The sequence below is a fragment of the Bos indicus genome, chromosome 17 (genome assembly GCF_029378745.1).
Source record: "Bos indicus isolate NIAB-ARS_2022 breed Sahiwal x Tharparkar chromosome 17, NIAB-ARS_B.indTharparkar_mat_pri_1.0, whole genome shotgun sequence".
Lineage (NCBI taxonomy): Eukaryota > Metazoa > Chordata > Mammalia > Artiodactyla > Bovidae > Bos > Bos indicus.
In genome coordinates, this window is record NC_091776.1 from 35,290,935 (window position 1) to 35,313,851 (window position 22,917).

The following is a 22,917-nucleotide window of genomic DNA, read 5'->3' on the forward strand; positions in this document are numbered from 1 at the left end:
TTCTTAAGCATTATTATGTTACCAGCTGCTATATTGAAAACATTTCACCATCAATCTGGTCTATGAAGCAGCCAATCTTCAGCTATTCTTTTAGAAATTGTACCTGCATCTTACCTGAATGAAGATTCACCTTTGAGTATTCTTCTCAGTGTCGCTTCCCCTCAAACATACCCAAACTCAGAATAAAACAACTTTAAAGATGCCCACTATACCCACATCTAGGGTGCCTTCCAGATGGCCCATGGGTTGCACCAAGGACTCCCTCTGCTTAGGAATGAAAGGGGTGCTAGAAATAACTAGGTTTTTGGTACACTCCACATTTTAATATTAGCCCAATGGTTTTGTAAGAACTGTTCTATATTGCTGACTTACAGTGTGAGAAACATGTAAAAGGTGAGACGAGGGAGGAATCTCAATTTTCCATGTTAGTTCTGCATAAGAAAAGTGTTATTAATATAAATATTTTCAATGACTGTGTACCTTCAGTATGGTTAGAAGCTTAATGACTGTCAACAAACTTACAAGATTTTCCTCCTAGGTTAAAATAACCTCATCTATTGATGGTAAGAGCCGACTCACTGGAAAAGACCCTGATGCTGGGAAAGATCAAAGGCAAAAGAAGAAGAGGGCGGCAGAGGAGATGGTTAGACAGCATCACCAACTCAATGAATTTGAGTAAACTTTGGGAGATAGTGAAGGACAGGGAAGCCTGGCGTGCTGCAGTCCGTGGGGCTGCAAAGAGTTGGACACAACTTAGCAACTGGACAACAGCAACAAATTGGTGATAATTCTGGCTCACAATTTATAAATCAAATTAAAATGAAATCAAATGAAAAACAGATTTGGCAGTGTAAGTTCCTTAATACATTCTATGGATAATTCTATGGATAATATTTGTCCAAATTCACAAAAAATAGGAATTAATTGCCGATATATCTATATGTATACACACATACAAGTACATACACAGAAATATATGTGGGTTAATCTATAGACAAGTTTGGCCTAAGAGGTGAAATGAATTCTACAAGAATCCCAATATCATCCAGTGAGTAGTCCAGAATGATTTGCCTAATATTGTCAGAGGTAGATAATTAAGAATAAAGCATATAATCATACATTTAAAAAAATTATATGAGGCAAGTTTGACTAAAATCAGCCACCTATCTACTTCTAGAAGCTCTACCAAAAAAGCTGAGTAACTGTGAGGTAGTATGGAAGCTTTCCTGCTGTTCCCTGCAACAGAAGGTTACATCTTAAAGAGCCTGGATCCTCCTTCCATTCTCTATGATTTGCATGAGACAGGCCCAGTAGAGTGTTGATTTGTTTGACTCCCTCCTCTTCTCTAGCATTGCTGTCTTCAGGATTGGGAACATGTGTACACCCGTGGTGGATTCATGTTGATGTATGGCAAAACCAATACAATATTGTAAAGTAATTAGCCTCTAATTAAAATAAATAAATTTAAATTTAAAAAAATAATTATTTTTGGCTTGGTCTGCTGACATGTGAAGACATGCTCTCATTTGCTTTAGCTAAAATATCAGATTTTTTATCGTGAACATTTGTAATAGAATCTTCCCTAAAAATATTACATATAAATTGACTTCCTAAACAAAGCAGATTTTAATAAGGCAAAGCATAATTTCAATGTTTTTTGAAGAGGTAGGTCATCACTGTGAATATTAGTCATTATATTCTGCTATTATAAATGGTTACTAGGGTGCATGGGGTTACTGGAGCACATACTAAAGTTTCAGAAGAATGTGCTTTCCTTTGGTCCCCATATCTCCTTCACTTTTAAAATACTTTTAACCACTGGCAATCATTTATTCTGCAGGCAGCCCAATTCCTACAATTGCTTCTAATCTATCCTGCTCTTGAAAACAAATAACAAAGTTTGCTGGAACTTGGCCTAAAGAAAGCATGAGCAAGAGCAGAACTGTTAAAAACTTGGCATGCAGGCTGTTACTCCACATCCCAGAGCCCACTGCAGACGGAATATACTTCAGTGCACTTCATATACTCATGTGCACTTCACTGAGGACAGACTTATTCTCAAAACAGCACTCCAAGCAGACACTGTTAATAATTCAGCACATCAGAGGTTATTAGTCAATGTTCAGAGTTTCGGTTGTTTCAGAGGAATGAGATTGTTCTTCAACTCAGATCAGGATAGGTCAATTTTGATGGTGAAGCGCAGCAGAATATGCCACCCCAAAATATGCTTCTTTGGCTGTAAGAATTATTTCTAGTTGATTATTTTGAGAAACTGCAGATACAGGAACATTTCTGAAAACAGTGTAAAAGTTACCCTTTTATAAGAGAAATCTGTATTTACAGGGAACATTTACTTTCCAGAGGAGTCTGTACCAGGAAGAAAGCAATTACATAACAAAGATAATTTTTAACTCGAGAGATATCTGCATGGCAGAGCAACTTTTGCTTACCAAACATTTCCTCTTCTCACTTTCCCAAGAAACACCTTTCCCCTCTTTGAAGCCCCAGATCTCGAAGCCCCAGACTCCTATCCTATTTCTTAGCTTAGGATGGTATCTAAGCCTCAACCACCTGGCTGCCTTTTGAGGCTCAAATCTTTACACGGCTCCTGTAGGTACATATGTACCTAAAATTGTTTATTTTTTCTCCTAGTAATCTGTCTTTTACTCTGGAGGTGGGGGGGGGGGTATGGTCTGTGTATGTGCGGGGAAGAGTCTCAGCAGAGCAAATAGAAGTATAAAGGGAAAATGACTGTTCCTCCTCTACAATGGAGAGAGATCTCCTTAGATGGGACTGACATATATTATGGGATAATATCTCCATTATATTTTACCTCTAGTAACCTTATAGAATGATTAAGAATTATTTGGTTTAGTTAGACTTTACCTAAATTTAATCTGAGCAATGCTGACATGGTAAAAAATCTCCATCTATTTCTTTTTCAACCTTCATATTAGGCAAATAGGTAAACCTGGATGATATCAAAATAGCTTGCAAAGCAAATGCCATCATTAAACAAAAATATCTTAGAAAACGGAGAGGGAGCAGCGTATCAGAAACAGGTCATGGGATTACTCAGCCATCCAAAGTTATTAGATTAGTGTTTTGTGCTTTCATGTGCTATTTTATTGGTCATTCACACAAAACTCCACTTAGGTCCATACTGTCATTTTAGAAATGAAACAATAGGCTTAGGGAGGATAAGAAATTTGTTCAAGGTCACACACCCAGTGAGTGATAAAGAGGACTGGCACTCAGGTCTACTTGATTCCTAATTCCAAATATGGAACTGAATATATTAGTATAACCAGCGATCAGCATACATTTTACTATCTCTGCTTTCTCCCTCTTGCTCCACCCCTATTTGATCATATGAAAACTATGTAATTGGTACAGAAATATAGGCTTATACCACTGATAAGGAGTGCTAAGTTGTTAAGAACTTTTTGAATAAGTATCAAAAGCCTTAAAACTCTTTGATCCAGTAATTCCAATTCTAGGGTTTTATCCTAAAAGGAAAACCAGAAATTTGCACAAATATTTATGTGCAAAATAGTTTAGTGAATTACAACACTATTCATAATTGTGAACATAATTAATGTAAATTCCAATAATTCCAGTCACACAACAGAATTCTATGCAACTATTAAAGAATACTTAATATGTGAGATGTTTATAACACATGGCTAAGAGAAAAGCATGTAAAACCATACCAAGAAAACAGACTGGATGGACATAAATACTGCATGTGATAACAACAGTTATGTCTACCCAGTAAGATTATAGTTGATTTTAAATTTTTTCACTTTTTTCTTCCAAATTTTCTATAATATGAATTATTTTATAATTAATGTTATAATTTTTAAACAAAAAATCAGGCTACGATCTTTAAAAAATATACTAGTGTTAAAAACAACAGGCCAAAATGGAATCACTTATGCTAAGCCCCACATCAGTAAACCAAGACTTAATTACAGTTTTGGTTCTCTCAGAAACTCCAACTGGGAACTGCCTAATCAGCATTAGTTAGGTAATCTGCTTGATACACTCCTGAAATTTCCTAAAGGAAAGTAACCTTGCAAAAGCCAATCCACTTTTTTGTCTAGTATAACTTCCTTGTTCCCATTCCCTTCTTAGCTGTAAAAATCTTTCATTTTGTACAGCTCCCCAGAGTTCCCTTCTGTCCGCTAGATTGGATGATGCCTGATTCAAATTGACTTTTGCTCAAATAAAGTCTAAAAAGTTTTGGCATGCCTCAGTTTATCTTTCAACATTAGGAATCATGGAACAATGGACTGTTAATGATGCATCCGAAGCTTCTGTAGAAGAGGAAAGAACCAATGGTTAGTAGAGAACTTAAACATAAATAATAACTTTATTTTTACAATGATTTTAATGAAGGCATTTATTTCCACAGAGGAGAAAGCTAGTATTTATTTATAAGCTGCAAGGCTTAATTCTTAATGTATGAAGAGAATAAAGGTCTTTACGAAATACATACAGCCAGAAAATTTATTTCCTTCACTTTTTTTTTTTTTTGCTGTGAAATGAGATAAATGGATATGAAAGTACTTTTATGAATTTGAAGTGCTTTACAGATCTATTACCATTACCATCAGAAGACTGTCATGTTCTAACTCTAGTAATTGTTGTGTGATCTGTCATCAGTTCAGTTCAGTTCAGTCACTCAGTCATGTCTGACTCTTTGCGACCCCATGAATCGCAGCACGCCAGGTCTCCTTGTCCATCACCAACTCCCGGAGTTCACTCAGATTCATGTCCATCCAGCCAATGATGCCATCCAGCCATCTCATCCTCTGTCGTCCCCTTCTCCTCCTGCCCCCAATCCCTCCCAGCATCAGAGTCTTTTCCAATGAGTCAACTCTTCGCATGAGGTGGCCAAAGTACTGGAGTTTCAGCTTTAGCATCATTCCTTCCAAAGAAATCCCAGGGCTGATCTCCTTCAGAATGGACTGGTTGGATCTCCTTGCAGTCCAAGGGACTCTCAAGAGTCTTCTCCAACACCACAGTTCAAAAGCATCAATTCTTCGGCGCTCAGCCTTCTTCTCACATCCATACATGACCACTGGAAAAACCATAGCCTTGACTAGATGGACCTTTGTTGGCAAAGTAATGTCTCTGCTTTTCACTATGCTATCTAGGTTGGACATAACTTTCCTCCCAAGGAGTAAGCGTCTTTTAATTTCATGGCTGCAGTCACCATCTGCAGTGATTTTGGAGCCCCAAAAAATAAAGTCTGACACTGTTTCCACTGTTTCCCCATCTATTTCCCATGAAGTGATGGGACTGGATGCCATGATTTTCACTTTCTGAACGTTGAGCTTTAAGCCAACTTTTTTACTCTCCACTTTCACTTTCATCAAGAGGCTTTTTAGTTCCTCTTCAGGCTTTTTAGTTCTTCCCTTTCTGCCATAAGGGTGGTGTCATCTGCATATCTGAGGCTATTGATATTTCTCCCGGCAATCTTGATTCCAGCTTGTGTTTCTTCCAGTCCAGTGTTTCTTATGATGTACTCTGCATATAAGTTAAATAATCAGGGTGACAATATACAGCCTTGACATACTCCCTTTCCTAATTGGAACCAGTCTGTTGTTCCATGTCCAGTTCTAACTGTTGCTTCCTGACCTGCATACAGATTTCTCAAGAGGCAGGTCAGGTGGTCTGTGATTTGTCATAGGGGTTGGATAGTTACACAAAAAGGAAATTTCCAGAAAAGATTTTGAAGATACTCCTATTCTCATCGCATTTAAGTGTGAGCTATCTCTTAGTTGACAAATGCAATTGCCTTGTGTGTCATATCTTCATATCAACCTTGGATACTGCACTCCTAAAAGGACAATGCAGCTTAAATCCACATTGGACACAATCGTTTTCTTACTTTAAACATGGGAGAAGTGTTAGGAAATAGCAAATGCTCTAGTGCTTTTAAAAGACCCCAGAAAGAGATTAAAAGATATGAGCAAAACCCAGCTTTTATAGCCACTATATGAATTCAGCTGCTCTAAATTCTTAGAAATCGTAAAGCTGCTTAGACAAGGTGTTGCTTAAATGAAGGTGGATATTGGATGATGCCTCACTTGATTCATCAGCTATTACTGAGAATAAGTGAGATGGAAAATGGGCACAATTCAGCTTTTTCTATGCAGCATAATGGACCCAGAATTTGGCATCACTGTTTAACACAGGAAATGCATGACATTGGAGACAAGGAAGCCTTGACTTTTGCTCTAACTTCACCACTAATTTAAGAATGTGGTCTTGGGCAAATCAACCTCTGCTGCTACTGCTAAGTCACTTCAGTCATGTCTGACTCTGTGCGACCCCATAGACGGCAGCCCACCAGGCTGCCCCATCCCTGGGATTCTCCAGGCAAGAACACTGGAGTGGGTTGCCATTTCCTTCTCCAATGCATGAAAGTGAAAAGTCGAAGTGAAGTCGCTCAGTCATGTCCGACTCTTAGCAACCCCATGGACTGCAGCCCACCAGGCTCCTCCGTCCATGGGATTTGCCAGGCAAGAGTACTGGAGTGGGGTGCCATTGCCTTCTCCTAAGTCAACCTCTACAAATGTTAAATTTCTTATCAGCAGAATGTGACTCAATAAAATAATCAATTTGAAAATACTTTGCAAAAATAAAAGTATCAAAGAAATAATTCATCCAAAAGGTTGTGAACACCATTAAAATTTACCACTCGGAAGACCCCATGCAAATAAGACTTAATTGTGATTCACAGACATATTTACAGAAGTGGTATCACATTATGGAGGACCATAGGTCTAGTAAAGACAAAGAATGGTCACCGTCCTATGCCTGAGGAAATCTGGATTTTCATAGGAAACAGAGCTCCTAGTAAAAAAATCTCTCTAGATGGTATGGAGCTTAGCCAACAATATAGTCTAACTTTAAAGGGAGAGAACTATATCTTGAAAAGTCAAGAGACCTTTAGAGAAACCAACAAGACATACATTAATACAGGCATCAAGCTCCAGACAAAATTAAAGTTTTACAAAGCTGTGAAAAAGGCTCAAAAAGAAGAAATTCTTGCACGAGACAGAGTTCTTGAAAGTCATGGCTGGACAATTATGCAACTGACTGACCAACCTCTTTGGAAGACAGCTTTAGGGACCTGGGTTACTCTGGACTCTGAGACAGACTCACAAACAACATTAAGCAACTAAAATAGCTGCTTATTGATAGGGGAAATAGGGAATGTGACACGTGGCAGTTAGCAGCCTACTACTGATTCTATTACTGCTATAGTCAGAGAAACCAGCTGATGTGTCAGACATGTTAAAAAGTGAAAGTTTGCCACAGTGTACGTTTGCTGTAGCTTTCTCCCCAAGCTTCTATAATGATGCTTGTTACACAATAATAAGGACAAGGCAGGGGCTTAGGAATTCAATTTTCTACAGGGTCCTGTCAATTCAGCCATACACTGACCTATTCTCTAATGGAAATAGCCGGAGAAATACAAATATCAAGACTCTGAGAACATCAAAGGCCTTGCTGGAAAAGCCCCCACACAGAAAAAAAGTGTGGGTGTGAATCCTTCCACTCTGGAAGGGTAAAAGCCTGAGCTGATGATGCTGGAAGACACACTCAAAGTCTTTAAAGAAGTGAAACAAGTATAACAGAGTTGACACACAGATTACTAAATAGCCTTTCCCTTAGAACTAATGCTAAATTTGTGGTTTTGATATGAAAGGTACAGAGAGACATTACGCAGTTTTTAGTAAAAAAGAATAAAATAAAATAAGGAAAAGAGCATGATCATTTGTCTCTAATCTTTTCTAAAAGAAAAAGTTATTTGCCTATAATCTGGTTTTTTCTTTACTTTTTTTCCTCCTTAGGAACTGTAATGCTTGTTTTTACATTTTAGGAAGATGTTTCATATTCTTCAGAATATTGTCTAATGCATATCTAAAAAGTACTGAACCATTTTTCTCTGTTCTTTTTAAGTACAACTGTGTTCCTTAGAATGTATAACCTGGACTTCCCTGGTTGTCCAGTGGTTAAGACTCTGTACTTCCAGTAAGGGAGGCACTGGTTTATTCCATTATCAGGGAACTAAGATGCCACATGCCCTGTGGTGTGACCAACAAAAAAAAGTAAAAATTATGCTCACAGAATGTATAACCTTTCCTGCCTACCTACCCTCAACTTAATCTTAAATTTAAATATCTACATTTTAACCATGTTGTCAAAACTCAGTTTAAAGTCATGTTTCTTCTTCAAAATTGTTTATATCCACCTTTCTCAAGGCAGTAATCATCTTTTACCTGGCATTATACTTGTCTACCTATGAATTTTCTACTGCACGTTTCCTTTGAGAAAGAATATAAATGATAAGAGTGTGGAGTTTGGAGTAAGAATATTCTGATTTCAAATCCTTGTTCTGTCTCAAACTGGAAGTAAGGGCTAAATAACTTAGAACAAATTATTTAACTTCTCTGACGTTCAATTTTCTACCTACAAAATGGTACCATCACTTCACAGGTAAGGCTTAAACGAAATCATGTGTCTATGCATACTTTTTTTCTTTCTATATACCTGACAGTATCATAGGAGTTAGAGAAGTGTCTACAGAATAGACAAAAATAAATAAGGTAGTAAAAATGGGGAAGTTGTAAGACATGGCTTGGAAAAGTATTTCCTCAAATTTTCCCAGTTTAAATTAGAAGTATATATCTATACCATCATTCAGGCAGTTAGTGCACTGTACTGAGTGCAAATGAACATAATCCCAAGTATCCTACCTGATCTAATGACTAAAAAATACTGATCTGGTATTATTTTATAACTATTATTGTTACACTCAGTGTCACAGGTGCTTTAGAGACTAAACCTAAATTTATTAAAGAGTGAAAACATAAAAACTAGAAACTTATGGATTAGTTTATACATGGCACTCTTTGAACGCTTTCGTGTTCAGTCACGTCTGACTCTTTTTGACCCCCATGGTATGTACCCTGCCAGGCTCCTCTGTCCATGGAATTTTTCAGGCAAGAATACTGGAGTGGGTTGACATTTCCTGCTCCTGGGAGTCTTCCTGACCCATGGATTGAACCTGCATCTCCTGCACTGAAGGTGGATTCTTCACCGCTGAGCCATCAGAGAAGCCGTATACATGGCACATATAAAGTCTACTATAAAACTAGCATCGATACCCTTGAATGTAAACTCATTTCTGAGTATTTGTTAGTCACAAGTTTTTTTGTAGTATTTTATTTTTTCATAAAGGTGCTCCAAGAATTGTAATGAATATCCCTCTTAGTAACTTTTATTGCTAGACTTCTGGCGTCTGTATTGGAAGAGTTATGCTGGAGTCAGTTCAGTTCAGTTCAGTCGCTCAGTCGTGTCCGACTCTTCGTGACCCCATGAATCACAGCATGTCAGGCCTCCCTGTCCATCACCAATTCCCGGAGTTCACTCAAACTCACGTCCATCGAGTCAGTGATGCCATCCAGCCATCTCATCCTCTGTCGTCCCCTTCTCCTCCTGCCCCCAATCCCTCTCAGCATCAGAGTCTTTTCCAATGAGTCAACTCTTCGCATGAGGTGGCCAAAGTACTGGAGTTTCAGCTTTAGCATCATTCCTTCCAAAGAAATCCCAGGGCTGATCTCCTTCAGAATGGACTGGTTGGATCTTCTTGCAGTCCAAGGGACTCTCAAGAGTCTTCTCCAACACCACAGTTCAAAAGCATCAATTCTTCAGCGTTCAGCCTTCTTCACAGTCCAACTCTCACATCCATACGTGACCACAGGAAAAACCATAGCCTTGACTAGATGGACCTTTGTTGGCAAAGTAATGTCTCTGCTTTTCAATATGCTATCTAGGTTGGTCATAATTTTTCTTCCCAGGAGTAAGCGTCTTTTAATTTCATGGCTGCAGTCACCATCTGTTGCAGTCACCATATGTTGGAGTAACTGAGCCCAAATACCCCTATTCTGACAATTGCTCTCAATCCACAAGACACACACACATACACGCATACACATTCCATGGCTCATCATGGCCTTCTGGACTGCTTATTACCCTGTCTTTCTCACTCCCAGCCACAATAATTAGGCCAGTACTGGTACACCTCAAGCTAGCCATATTATCGTTCTCCTAAAGAATATACAAATGGTATCCATAAATTCCAGTTAGTAAGCTTCCTATAAACAAGCCTGGGGATTACTATTGTTATGCTAATTTTTTCCCTTAAAGAAATATAAGTAATCGTTCAACAGATAGAAAGAAATGAAATGGGCATGAAGAGGGAGAAAGACTAATATAGCTCAAATGGCCCCTGAGAGACTGAGAGGAAGAAAAAAACATCCTTGATTCTGGCAACATTCCAACTCTCATTATATTCCCTTAATGCCCATAAAAAATAATAAAGGAGCAAAAATAAATTTGTAAAAAAAATGACTAATACCCTACCCCCACACACACAGCTAGCAGTAGTAGTACTCTTGTATGCAAATCCTTTTCTGAGTATTTGTTAAACACCACACTATTAAAAAAAAGTACAACAGACATTAAGAGATGTAAACAGACACAAGAAACATTAAAATTAAAACAGCATAAAACAGTGCCCCAAACTCAGTATTTTATGTATTCTAATTTTAATACCTCTCTAGCTGATTGTGTAAGAAGTAATCTATCACATTGTATGCATTAGCTCAGTCATCGTGGAGATAAAAGGTAAAGCCATCCTGGAACAGGAAACCAATATTCTTCCTGTTTAATCAACAAATCTAAAAATTTATTCTTTTCAACTATTTACTCTTGTTCTTGTCCACCACAACATGGTGCTCCACATGTTCCGCACAGTTTTATGACAAAGAGAAATTTTTCATGAGCCATTTTTGTATCCCCACCCCCTTAAAGAAAGAGGGAGGAAAAACTGTTTCATACAGAAGGCGTTAGTTGTATGAATTAGAACTGCCACCTAAGTGTGGGCTAATGTAACCAAGAGGGATTTCACCTAAATCCATTCAGTCAGTTTATGGGGGTTTAAAGAAATTCCAAAGAGTCATCAGAAGAGGAAAAATAAAGGTAATGCTTTTTGCCACACAGGTAGAATCTTTGAAAGTATGTGTAATATGTAAAACATTTTGACACCCCCATCATATTTTTCCAGAATTAAAAGTATAAATTGCTTCTCTTGTTCTAGAACTTCCTATCTGCCTCTCTAATCACTACTCACAGTAACCTCAACTCCTGCCACAATGTACAAGATACAACTCTTGTCTTGCATTGCACTAACTCTTGCACTCGTTGCAAACGGTGCACCTACTTCAAGCTCTACGGGGAACACAATGAAAGAAGTGAAGTCATTGCTGCTGGATTTACAGTTGCTTTTGGAGAAAGTTAAAGTAAGTTTATTTTCTTTCTTACTCAAATTATTACAGTTAATTTTTCTAACTAGAGTCTGCTTTTTAAATAACAACCTGTTATGCTTTCTCAGAATCCTGAGAACCTCAAGCTCTCCAGGATGCATACATTTGACTTTTACGTGCCCAAGGTTAACGTAAGTACAACTTTCTATGTTCAATTTAATTTTAAGAAAACTGAAAGTAATGTGAAAATTTACACACTAACTGGATTAATAGCACTTCATCTGAGGAGAAGAAATAGTAACTTCAGTATCTTTTTAAAAAGAATCTCAAGTTTGATAATGGGCTTCTGAAAAATGGCTTTGCAGTTTTTTAAAAATATATACTTATGTATATTTTGGGGTAGAGGAAATGGGAAAAAAGGAATAATATTCTCACTTTATTGCTGCATATTTAATTTAAATATTTAATTTAATATTTAAAAAGATTGTGTTGACTTACTTTTTTATTTAAAAATATAAAACTCTGGAGATACTTGAGCATATCACTTTACCATTCAAATTAGCAAAACTGATTTCAGAGGGCCCATCTGAAAAAATCCTTTATTGTTTTAGGAAGGATTCTTAAGGATCTTCCTTCAAGAGGCAGTACAGCATTAATCCATAGCACAGATCCTAGGACAGATTATTTAACCTGAAATCTCAGCTCTGCCATGTCCAAGCTTTTGTAACCTTGAGCAAGTTACCTATTCTCTTTGTGACACAGTATCTTATGTAAATGATAATTGTATATACTTCATACACTTTTGTGAGAATTAATGAATAAATGTAAAGTACTCAGAATAGTGCCTGGCATACGAGAAATGCCATATAAGGAGTAACAATTAGAAGTAATAATAAGGACAAAATTCTTCCTGGAGAGTATAGAGTAAAAACTGGGACTTACACATCTTTTATGCAAATAAACCCAGACACTTCTGGTGCTATATGACTTATATTCCAAGACTAAAAGTTCCATTTGGTTGTCTGGGGATTCAGACAGATAAGCATCATCCAAGCTCCTAGAGATACACTAGGTGTGTCAAGTTTCCCAGTTGTTATGCCAGTCAAAGGTAATGGCCAAGACTCTGATCCTAAAAAGCGCTTGTCCTTGGGTGAATAGCCCATAAGAAAACTGTGTTTTAAGGGTCAACTTTGAGGACATTAGATATCAAACTACCCTTTGAGACTTCCCTGATGGCTCAGAAGGTAAAGAATCTGCCTGTAATGCAGGAGATCTAGGTTCAATCCCTGGGTCAGGAAGATCCCTTGGATAAGGGCATGGCAACCCACTCCAGTTATTCTTGCCTGGAGAATCCCATGGACACTGGGGCCTGAGGGGCTACGGTCCATGGGGTTGCAAAGAGACATGACTGAGCAACTAACACTTTCACTTTCTTCACCCTTTTTTTTCAAACTACCCTTTTAAAAGATGAAAAGGAAATACAGATGCTCCTCCAACTTAATCAGAGTCACATAACTCTTACTTCCAGTAGCATAAAGACACTAGACTATTCTGAGGGAAAGAGTTCCAAGTTCATGTCAAAAACTTAAGCCTTAAACTTATTAATTTTTAGTAGCAAGTTGAAAGAGCATTAGATGAAAATGTCATAAGATGTACGTGGTGTATTCCTACCTCTCTCTCTAAAAGTGAGGTAACAGATTATGTACAGGGTGGTAGAATTCTTTGAAATTTAACAGTTTCTAAATGACAACACAAAATCTATCTGAAACTAAAAGTAATGTGATAAACTCCATTCATTTCTCCATTTTACAACTATTCCATGTTTGCAAAAGAATTTAAAGAGGTGCAAAAACATTTAATTCAAAAGTTGTTATGATAATGTTATAAAGAAAAAGAACTGACATCTAATTCTGGCTCCTGGATAATCCCACGGGCAGAGGAGCCTGGTGGGTTATGGTCCATAGGATCGCAAAGAGTCAGACGTAACTGAGCACACACACATACACACCACCTGGTCATGTGGCCTTGGGGAAGACACTTAAACTCTGAGATTTAGTTTCCTTATTTGTAACATGGTGATAACACAGTGTATTACGTATGTCAAAAGGTGGCTGTGAGACTTAAATGGACTTATTTAGGACAAAACACTTTGAAATTATAATATACCATAGAAATATGAAATATTATCATTATATATATAAGTATGTATATGTGTGTACTTGTGTGTGTACATGTCTGAATCAGGGAGCCTATCCAAAAATCCTTCAAATACTGTAAGCTTTTATTTGATTGAGATGTTATGTTTAACAATGCATCTTACTATAATTTTTATAGAAAAATAAAAAATTAAGATGCAGTTTTATGGGCCTTGCTATATCAAGCCATTACTAAGTAGTTACAATTAACTAATCTATAAAATGTTGCGATTGTGACAGATTGCATCCAAGAGCTCCCTGTCCCTAACATTCTATATGATTCATAACTCTTACATTATTAAAATATTAGAATCATAGAATGTGAACCTACACTTCCAAATTATGACTACTCTTGGCTCTAATAATTTCTACACAGACTGGAAAAGAATTCAACCTATATTGGTAATTTGCATTTGGGTGCAGAAATGTTGCCTTTTTTGCAAAGCCAAATTAAGCTGAAATTAATGACTTATTATTTGTTAACTAACAGTTAATGCTAACTACGGGCAGCTAAACTCTAATTTTTCCAGTTTTATAATGTAAACTATATTGATCCATCTTTATAGTAATGCTGAGAAACAGAGAATTGGTACAAACTATATACTGTCTCTATTAATAAAATAAATTTTGATATTAATTTCTGATTCTGACCTTTAGTCAGGGAAAATTGATCTGATAATTATTTTTACTACTATTCAAGGCTACAGAATTGAAACATCTTAAGTGTTTACTAGAAGAACTCAAACTTCTAGAGGAAGTGCTAAATTTAGCTCCAAGCAAAAACCTGAACCCCAGAGAGATCAAGGATTCAATGGACAATATTAAGAGAATCGTTTTGGAACTACAGGTAAAATATTACTATATTTGTTCTCCTGGAAATAAAATAAATGGAAGGGCATTTTAACATTGTGTAACATTTGGTATTTGTGAAGTACTCATGCATTTAAATTCCATTATGAATATAAGTCATTTTTATGTTAGGTGACAAATTGTGGATCTGGGAAGTGTAAGCTAGAGGGCCTCTATCTACCATCCACTCAGGGACAAGCCCCTACCAATGCACTTTGTCACCCCTCACATTAACACAAAACTGGGATTGGGAGAAGATACTGAATTGAATTTCAAAGAAAGGAGACAGGTGTCATTATATACAGTAAGTCCTCTACATATGAATCTTTAAGTTGTGGACTTTCAAAGATGTGAATGTGCATTCACATGTCCAATCATAAAAGTTAGTGCACATGTCTGGCATACATTGTCACTTTCCTGCATCCTCTACAAGTGATGTGCTTTGTGTACTTTATTGTGTAGTACTGTATAGAGTACAGTAGTAGTGGGTATTTTTGTTTCAAGCCCAGGATGTCTAGAAGCAAGTATAAAAGCAGCAGTATATAGCTGACTGTGTTAAATTGGGTACCTAGGCTAACTCTGTAGGACTTACAAACAAAATTCAACTTACAAAACCCGCTTTTGGAACAGAACTCATTTGGATGTAGGGGACCTACTATATTTTTAAATTTTTTTCAGATCATCTTCCAGAATAGCTAATTCTGATTACCCAAAATACTTTTTAAATGGGGTTTTCCTATCATTTGGTAGAAGAACTAAGTGATTTGTTTAAAAAAATGGCAACCAGTAAAATGGCCAATGGACCAGATAATTAACTTTTTATTTAGAGGTAATACTCACTTTCAGGACCTTAAGAATTTTAAACACATAGGAAGCATGAAATATACAAGGAACTTGGGTGATGTGAGAGATTCATGGCTCTCTTTCCTCATCCATCTGTCAAAGTACAAAATTCATTAATTAATAGTCATCCTAAAGGATAAAAAGCACAAGTTAAATTACAGCTTATATGTCACTATCTGGATATCATAACATACACTAATTTAGGCACATAATTTTGGTCATTTGAAGAAAATGTGAATGTTAATATGTTTAATATACTTGAAAATAAAGGCCATAACTCTATAAGACTTGAACTGAAAATAATTGTATATAAGGTAAACTACTTTGAACTAAAACAAAATTAAAATGTTTTCTTTTGTAGGGATCTGAAACAAGATTCACATGTGAATATGATGATGCAACAGTAAACGCTGTAGAATTTCTGAACAAATGGATTACCTTTTGTCAAAGCATCTACTCAACAATGACTTGATCACTAAGTGCCTCTCATTTTAAACTATCAGGCTTTCTATTTATTTAAATATTTAAAATTTATATTTATTTTTTGATATATGTTTTCCTACCTTTTGTAACTGTTAGTCTTAAGATGATAAATATGGATCTTTTAAGATTCTTTTTGTAAGCCCTACGGGCTCTAAAAAATTCAGTTAAATTATTTATCCTGAAGTATTTATTTGTATATTGAATTTTTAAATATAATGTCTATGCAGGTCATTGACTAAAATTATTTAATAAAGTTGATGAATAAAAACAAACTCAGATATTTGTCATTCTGGGAATAGCACAGAATAAGGAAGGTCCTGTAATATGGCCACAGGTATATACTGTAAAAATTTCCCCAAGCAATTTTGGAAGAGATATTCATGTGGGAGCCCATTCACTAAAGAATGGGAATTATTGAGATATTCTGGCAAGTTATTAGGTAATGACCCTAAAGGATCCTGTAATTCTGAAACTCCAATGTGAGTCATCAGTCAGAATGGGGACTTAGCCTGGTGAAATATTAGCTTGAGTCCTTCTCCGAAGGGCTCAAAGGGATCACAAAGCCTCCTAGCACATCTCCATAGCACTATTCCAGGGAGCACAGTTGACTGACAGTCTCTAGCTACTGCCATTTGCATTTAAATTACATGGGCAACAGAACATCTTAACTGTCTCATCCCAGGGATCTATCAATTTTACTGCTCTCTGTCCTCATTAGTCTGGAGAGTACTTGATCATCTTACTATTTCAAAGAATACCATGCTGGTCAATGACTTTGGTGCTGTTAACTGGATTTGTTGGCAAGAAACAGGTAGGAGTAGTACACGAATAAGGCAAATGTGGGGTAGAAGAAGGGCAACAAGTTCAGGGATGTGTCACAAAAATGAAGTTTCTAAGGGTCCAGTAGTGTCTTGAACGTTAGGAGTTTCCTTTAAAGTGGAGGACAAGATTCTGTGTCTTGAAAGGCCAACTGCAAAGAAGTACAAAGCTTGGTGGGCCTCTGGAATTTGAAAGTGTGCTATATACACTATACTGACCCATTTTGAAGGGTAACTCTATAAGGCTGTCAGTTTTCAGTAACGCCCCCAGCAAGAAAGGGCTATATTGCAGGTCCAGGCCTCAATTCAAGTTCCTCAGCCACATGAGATATATGACCCAGAAGACCCAGTGGTATTCAAAGTGTTTGTGATAGAGCTGTTGTTAAAAGACTCTAGAAATTCCCTGAAAGATAATGACCACACAGTTCTATAGTTTTTAGAAAGACCACACCCTACTCTGGAGATAATTCCCCATTTAAAAGCAAAATCTTGGTAAAGACCAATGTCTGACCACAGGACACCAAAGGATTCTGCAACCTGAACTGCCCATCATGAACTACTTATTAACTGATGGACTGAAACATTTAACATTGGGCAACACAGCAGCATTTCACTATAAAATGCAAGTGAGTAGGCCTAAAGAGATCCAAGAGGGACAAGTCAACTTCATAAAGAGGCAGTTTAGATTCTCACAGTATCTGGTTTAACCCCTCTCCCTTAGCCCACTCCTGTGGCTTCTTGGGGGAGTTCTACAAGAGAGAAAAGAGGGGGAGGAGCTAAGATGGCAGAGGAGTAGGACGGGGAGAACACTTTCTCCCCCACAAATTCATCAAAAGAACATTTAAACGCCGAGTAAATTCCACAAAACAACTTCTGAATGCCGGCAGAGGACATCAGGCACCCAGAAAAGGAACCCAAGTCTTCGAAAGGAGGTAGGAAAAAATATAAAAGACAAAAAAAGAGACAAAAGAGGGACGCAAATGCTAATAACCCAATAATAGTGGGAGACTTTAATACCCCACTCACAACTATGGACAGATCAACTAAACAGAAAATTAACAAGGAAACACAAACTTTAAACAATACAATAGACCAGTTAGACCTAATTGATATCTATAGGATATTTCATCCCAAAACAATGAATTTAACCTTTTTCTCAAGCGCACACGGAATCTTCCCCAGGATAGATCACGTCCTGGGCCATAAATCTAGCCTTGGTAAATTCAAAAAAATTGAAATCATTCCAAGCATCTTCTCTTACCACAATGTAGTAAGATTAGATCTTAATTACAGAAGAAAAACTATTAAAAATTCCAACATATGGAGGCTGAACAACACGCTGCTGAATAACCAACAAATCACAGAAGAAATCAAAAAAGAAATCAAAATTTGCATAGAAACGAATGAAAATGAAAACACAACAACCCAAAACCTGTGGGACACTGTAAAAGCAGTCCTAAGGGGAAAGTTCATACCAATACAGGCATACCTCAAGAAACAAGAAAAAAGTCAAATAAACAACCTAACTCTACACCTAAAGCAACTAGAAAAGGAAGAAATGAAGAACCCCAGGGTTAGTAGAAGGAAAGAAATCTTAAAAATTTGGGCAGAAAAAAATGCAAAAGAAACAAAAGAGACCATAGCAAAAATCAACAAAGCCAAAAGCTGGTTCTTTGAAAGGATAAATAAAATTGACAAACCATTAGCCAGACTCATCAAGAAACAAAGGGAGAAAAATCAAATCAATAAAATTAGAAATGAAAATGGAGAGATCACAACAGACAACACAGAAATACAAAGGATCATAAGAGACTACTATCAACAATTATATGCCAATAAAATGGATAACGTGGAAGAAATGGACAAATTCTTAGAAAAGTACAACTTTCCAAAACTGGACCAGGAAGAAATAGAAGATCTTAACAGACCCATCACAAGCACGGAAATTGAAACTGTAATCAAAAATCTTCCAGCAAACAAAAGCCCAGGTCCAGACGGCTTCACAGCTGAATTCTACCAAAAATTTAGAGAAGAGCTAACACCTATCCTACTCAAACTCTTCCAGAAAATTGCAGAGGAAGGTAAACTTCCAAACTCATTCTATGAGGCCACCATCACCCTAATACCAAAACCTGACAAAGATCCCACAAAAAAAGAAAACTACAGGCCAATATCACTGATGAACATAGATGCAAAAATCCTTAACAAAATTCTAGCAATCAGAATCCAACAACACATTAAAAAGATCATATACCATGACCAAGTGGGCTTTATCCCAGGGATGCAAGGATCCTTCAATATCCACAAATCAATCAATGTAATACACCACATTAACAAATTGAAAAATAAAAACCATATGATTATCTCAATAGATGCAGAGAAAGCCTTTGACAAAATTCAACATCCATTTATGATAAAAACTCTCCAGAAAGCAGGAATAGAAGGAACATACCTCAACATAATAAAAGCTATATATGACAAACCCACAGCAAACATTATCCTCAATGGTGAAAAATTGAAAGCGTTTCCTCTAAAGTCAGGAACAAGACAAGGGTGCCCACTTTCACCATTACTGTTCAACATAGTTTTGGAAGTTTGGGCCACAGCAATCAGAGCAGAAAAAGAAATAAAAGGAATCCAGGTTGGAAAAGAAGTAAAACTCTCACTGTTTGCAGATGACATGATCCTAAAGACTCCACTAGAAAATTACTAGAACTAATCAATGATTATAGTAAAGTTGCAGGATATAAAATCAACACACAGAAATCCCTTGCATTCCTATACACTAATAATGAGAAAACAGAAAGAGAAATTAAGGGAACAATTCCATTCACCATTGCAACGGAAAGAATAAAATACTTAGGAATATATCTACCTAAAGAAACTAAAGACCTATAAATAGAAAACTATAAAACACTGGTGAAAGAAATCAAAGAGGACACTAATAGATGGAGAAATATACCATGCTCATGGATTGGAAGAATCAATATAGTGAAAATGAGTATACTACCCAAAGCAATTTATAGATTCAACGCAATTCCTATCAAGCTACCAACAGTATTCTTCACAGAGCTAGAACAAATAATTTCACAATTTGTATGGAAATACAAAAAACCTCGAATAGCCAAAGCTATCTTGAGAAAGAAGAATGGAACTGGAGGAATCAACCTACCTGACTTCAGGCTCTACTACAAAGCCACAGTCCTCAAGACAGTATGGTACTGGCACAAAGACAGAAATATAGATCAATGGAATAAAATAGAAAGCCCAGAGATAAATCCACGCACATATGGACACCTTATCTTTGACAAAGGAGGCAAGAATATACAATGGATTAAAGACAATCTCTTTAACAAGTGGTACTGGGAAAACTAGTCAACCACTTGTAAAAGAATGAAACTAGAACACTTTCTAACACCATACACAAAAATAAACTCAAAATGGATTAAAGATCTAAACATAAGACCAGAAACTATAAAACTCCTAGAGGAGAACATAGGCAAAACACTCTCTGACATACATCACAGCAGGATCCTCTATGACCCACCTCCCAGAATATTGGAAATAAAAGCAAAAATAAACAAATGGGACCTAATTAAACTTAAAAGCTTCTGCACATCAAAGGAAACTATAAGCAAGGTGAAAAGACAGCCTTCAGAATGGGAGAAAATAATAGCAAATGAAGCAACTGACAAACAACTAATCTCAAAAATACACAAGCAACTCCTACAGCTCAATTCCAGAAAAATAAATGACCCAGTCAAAACATGGGCCAAAGAACTAAATAGACATTTCTCCAAAGAAGACATACAGATGGCTAACAAACACATGAAAAGATGCTCAACATCACTCATTATCAGAGAAATGCAAATCAAAACCACTATGAGGTACCATTTCACACCAGTCAGAATGGCTGTGATCCAAAAGTCTACAAGCAATAAATGCTGGAGAGGGTGTGGAGAAAAGGGAACCCTCTTACACTGTTGGTGGGAATGCAAACTAGTACAGCCACTATGGAGAACAGTGTGGAGATTCCTTAAAAAACTGGAAATAGAACTGCCTTATGACCCAGCAATCCCACTGCTGGGCATACACACTGAGGAAACCAGAATGGAAAGGGACACATGTACCCCAATGTTCATCGCAGCACTGTTTATAATAGCCAGGACATGGAAGCAACCTAGATGTCCATCAGCAGATGAATGGATAAGAAAGCTGTGGTACATATACACAATGGAGTATTACTCAGCCATTAAAAAGAATACATTTGAATCAGTTCTAATGAGGTAGATGAAACTGGAGCCTATTATACAGAGTGAAGTAAGCCAGAAAGAAAAACACCAATACAGTATACTAATGCATATATATGGAATTTAGAAGGATGGTAACAATAACCCTGTATATGAGATAGCAAAAGAGACACTGATGTATAGAACAGTCTTATGGACTCTGTGGGAGAGGGAGAGGGTGGGATGATTTGGGAGAATGGCATTGAAACATGTAGAATATCATGTATGAAACAAGTCGCCAGTCCAGGTTCGAGGCATGATACTGGATGCTTGGGGCTGGTGCACTGGGATGACCCAGAGGGATGGTATGGGGAGGGAGGAGGGAGGAGGGTTCACAATGGGGAATACATGTATACCTGTGGTGGATTCATTGCGATATTTGGCAAAACCAGTACAATATTGTAAAGTTTAAAAATAAAATAAAATTAAAAAAAAAAAAGAAAATTAAAAAAGAGAGAAAGAGAAAAGAGCATGGTTCACAAACAGATCTGTACTGGATGCTGGTGTCAGCCAGAATGGATGATCCCAGAAGAATAACCCTATTCAAACTTGGTTTCCCGTTTCATGTTTAAGGAGAAATGGACAGAGGTTTGGATCTAGAATAGACTGACTTGTGGAAAGTGATGAATGAGACTGCCAGATGACTGGGGATATGAAGAAAAAATGTAAAATTAGTGACAAGAAGTTATGGAGAAGAGGTATGTAATGGCTCTCTTTGAATGGGCAGAGGATCTGAAGATATTAATGAAGGCTTTCATTATTCAGGTGGACAAGATGACCCTTTCTGAGGATGTCAGCCAGTTTCTTTCCTTGGCCAATCCAGTGCTTATTCAATAGGTCCACAAACAAAATTCTATGGTAACAAGTATGGATATAAAAAAAGAACTCAATAACATGGTTGTTCACTTAAAAATGCTAACCTGGCTACTGTCACTGTGAATACTTAAGCTCCCCAATGCAAAGTCAATGCTGAGTTTTCAGTATAGCACCATTCCCTAAAAGAATCAGTTGGGATTGATTATACTGGACCTCTCCTACCATGGCATGAACAGTATTTTGTCATCAAAAGGACAGATTGATGTTTCAAACACAGATTTTCTTTCTTTTTTGCCTCAAGTGTTCTACAGCACCACTGTTAGATTTACAAAATGTCTTATCCATCACAACACTACCTCCAACCAAATCATATAGTATGGCAAAAGAAGTGTGGCAATAGGATCAAGCCCATGGATTTCACTGCTCTCTCTACAGGCTCTATTATTCAGAAGCAGCTGGCTTGGTTAGACAGAGAAATGCCTTGTTGAAGATTCAGTTAGGGCATCTACTTGGAAACAATATTGTGAGGATCAAATGAAGAATGCTCTATTAGTGTTAAATCAGCAGCCAATATATTGTACAGTCTCCCCCAGAGCCAGAGAACATAGGTATAGGAATAAAAAAGTACAAGTAAAAGCAGTCCATCTCATCATTATACTAAATGACTCACGTGAAAAAAATTTTCTTTACCTCCCATTAATGAAATCTTAGCTTAGTTGATTTTATGGTCCTACTGCTTAAAAGGGCAGGAATATTAACTTTTATCAGAAAACTGATTAATTGGGAGCTGAGGCTACCTTTTGGACATTTAGGGGCTTTTCACGCAGTTGAACCAACAGGTACATATTGTATTAGTAGAGTAACTGATTTGATGACAAGAGGAAATCAATTTCCCACTATACAACAAAGGCAGCTGCTACATAATAGGTAACACTATTTGGAACCCTGGAAGCTCAGTGGGGCAGCACTTAACTTCCTCTTCCCAATTGTATTGGTCAGTGGAAAACTGTACCGATCCCCAAAATGCAAGAATACCAAAGACTTGGATTTCACAGAATAGAGAATTTGGAGTTTACCACTAGGTAAAGAATTCTAGGACACTGACAGTGGAGAAGGACATGCACTCATCTTCTGTGAGAACTCCAAAACTGCAACTCGCTGCTGAACAACCATCAACACGAGAATGTTGGACCCCACCAAAAAAAGGTACCCCATGTCCAAGGGCAAAGGAGAAGCCCCAACAGGATTCTAAGAGGTGGAAAATCATGTTTAGAAT

The 22,917-nt window shown here is 37.1% G+C and overlaps 1 protein-coding gene and 1 long non-coding RNA gene across 2 annotated transcripts in view; one reads left to right on the plus strand and one right to left on the minus strand.

Annotated features, from left to right (window-relative positions):
* The window catches only part of LOC139176708 (uncharacterized), a 195,732-nt gene that overhangs the window by 151,133 nt on the left and 21,682 nt on the right, over positions 1 to 22,917 (minus strand). The window lies entirely within an intron of this gene.
* Positions 11,207 to 15,940, plus strand: IL2 (interleukin 2). The gene is made up of 4 exons (XM_070769143.1): positions 11,207 to 11,384; positions 11,477 to 11,539; positions 14,244 to 14,390; positions 15,597 to 15,940. The coding sequence occupies exons 1-4, from the start codon at positions 11,238 to 11,240 to the stop codon at positions 15,705 to 15,707; spliced, it is 468 nt and encodes a 155-aa protein (XP_070625244.1). The 5' UTR covers positions 11,207 to 11,237; the 3' UTR covers positions 15,708 to 15,940.

Coding starts and splice junctions, on each gene's coding strand:
- IL2 (XM_070769143.1), top strand. CDS start 11,238: ATGTACAAGATACAACTCTTGTCTTGCATTGCACTAACTCTTGCACTC. Junction 11,540..14,243: donor TTTACGTGCCCAAGGTTAAC/GTAAGTACAACT, acceptor CTACTATTCAAG/GCTACAGAATTGAAACATCT. Junction 14,391..15,596: donor GAATCGTTTTGGAACTACAG/GTAAAATATTAC, acceptor TTTCTTTTGTAG/GGATCTGAAACAAGATTCAC.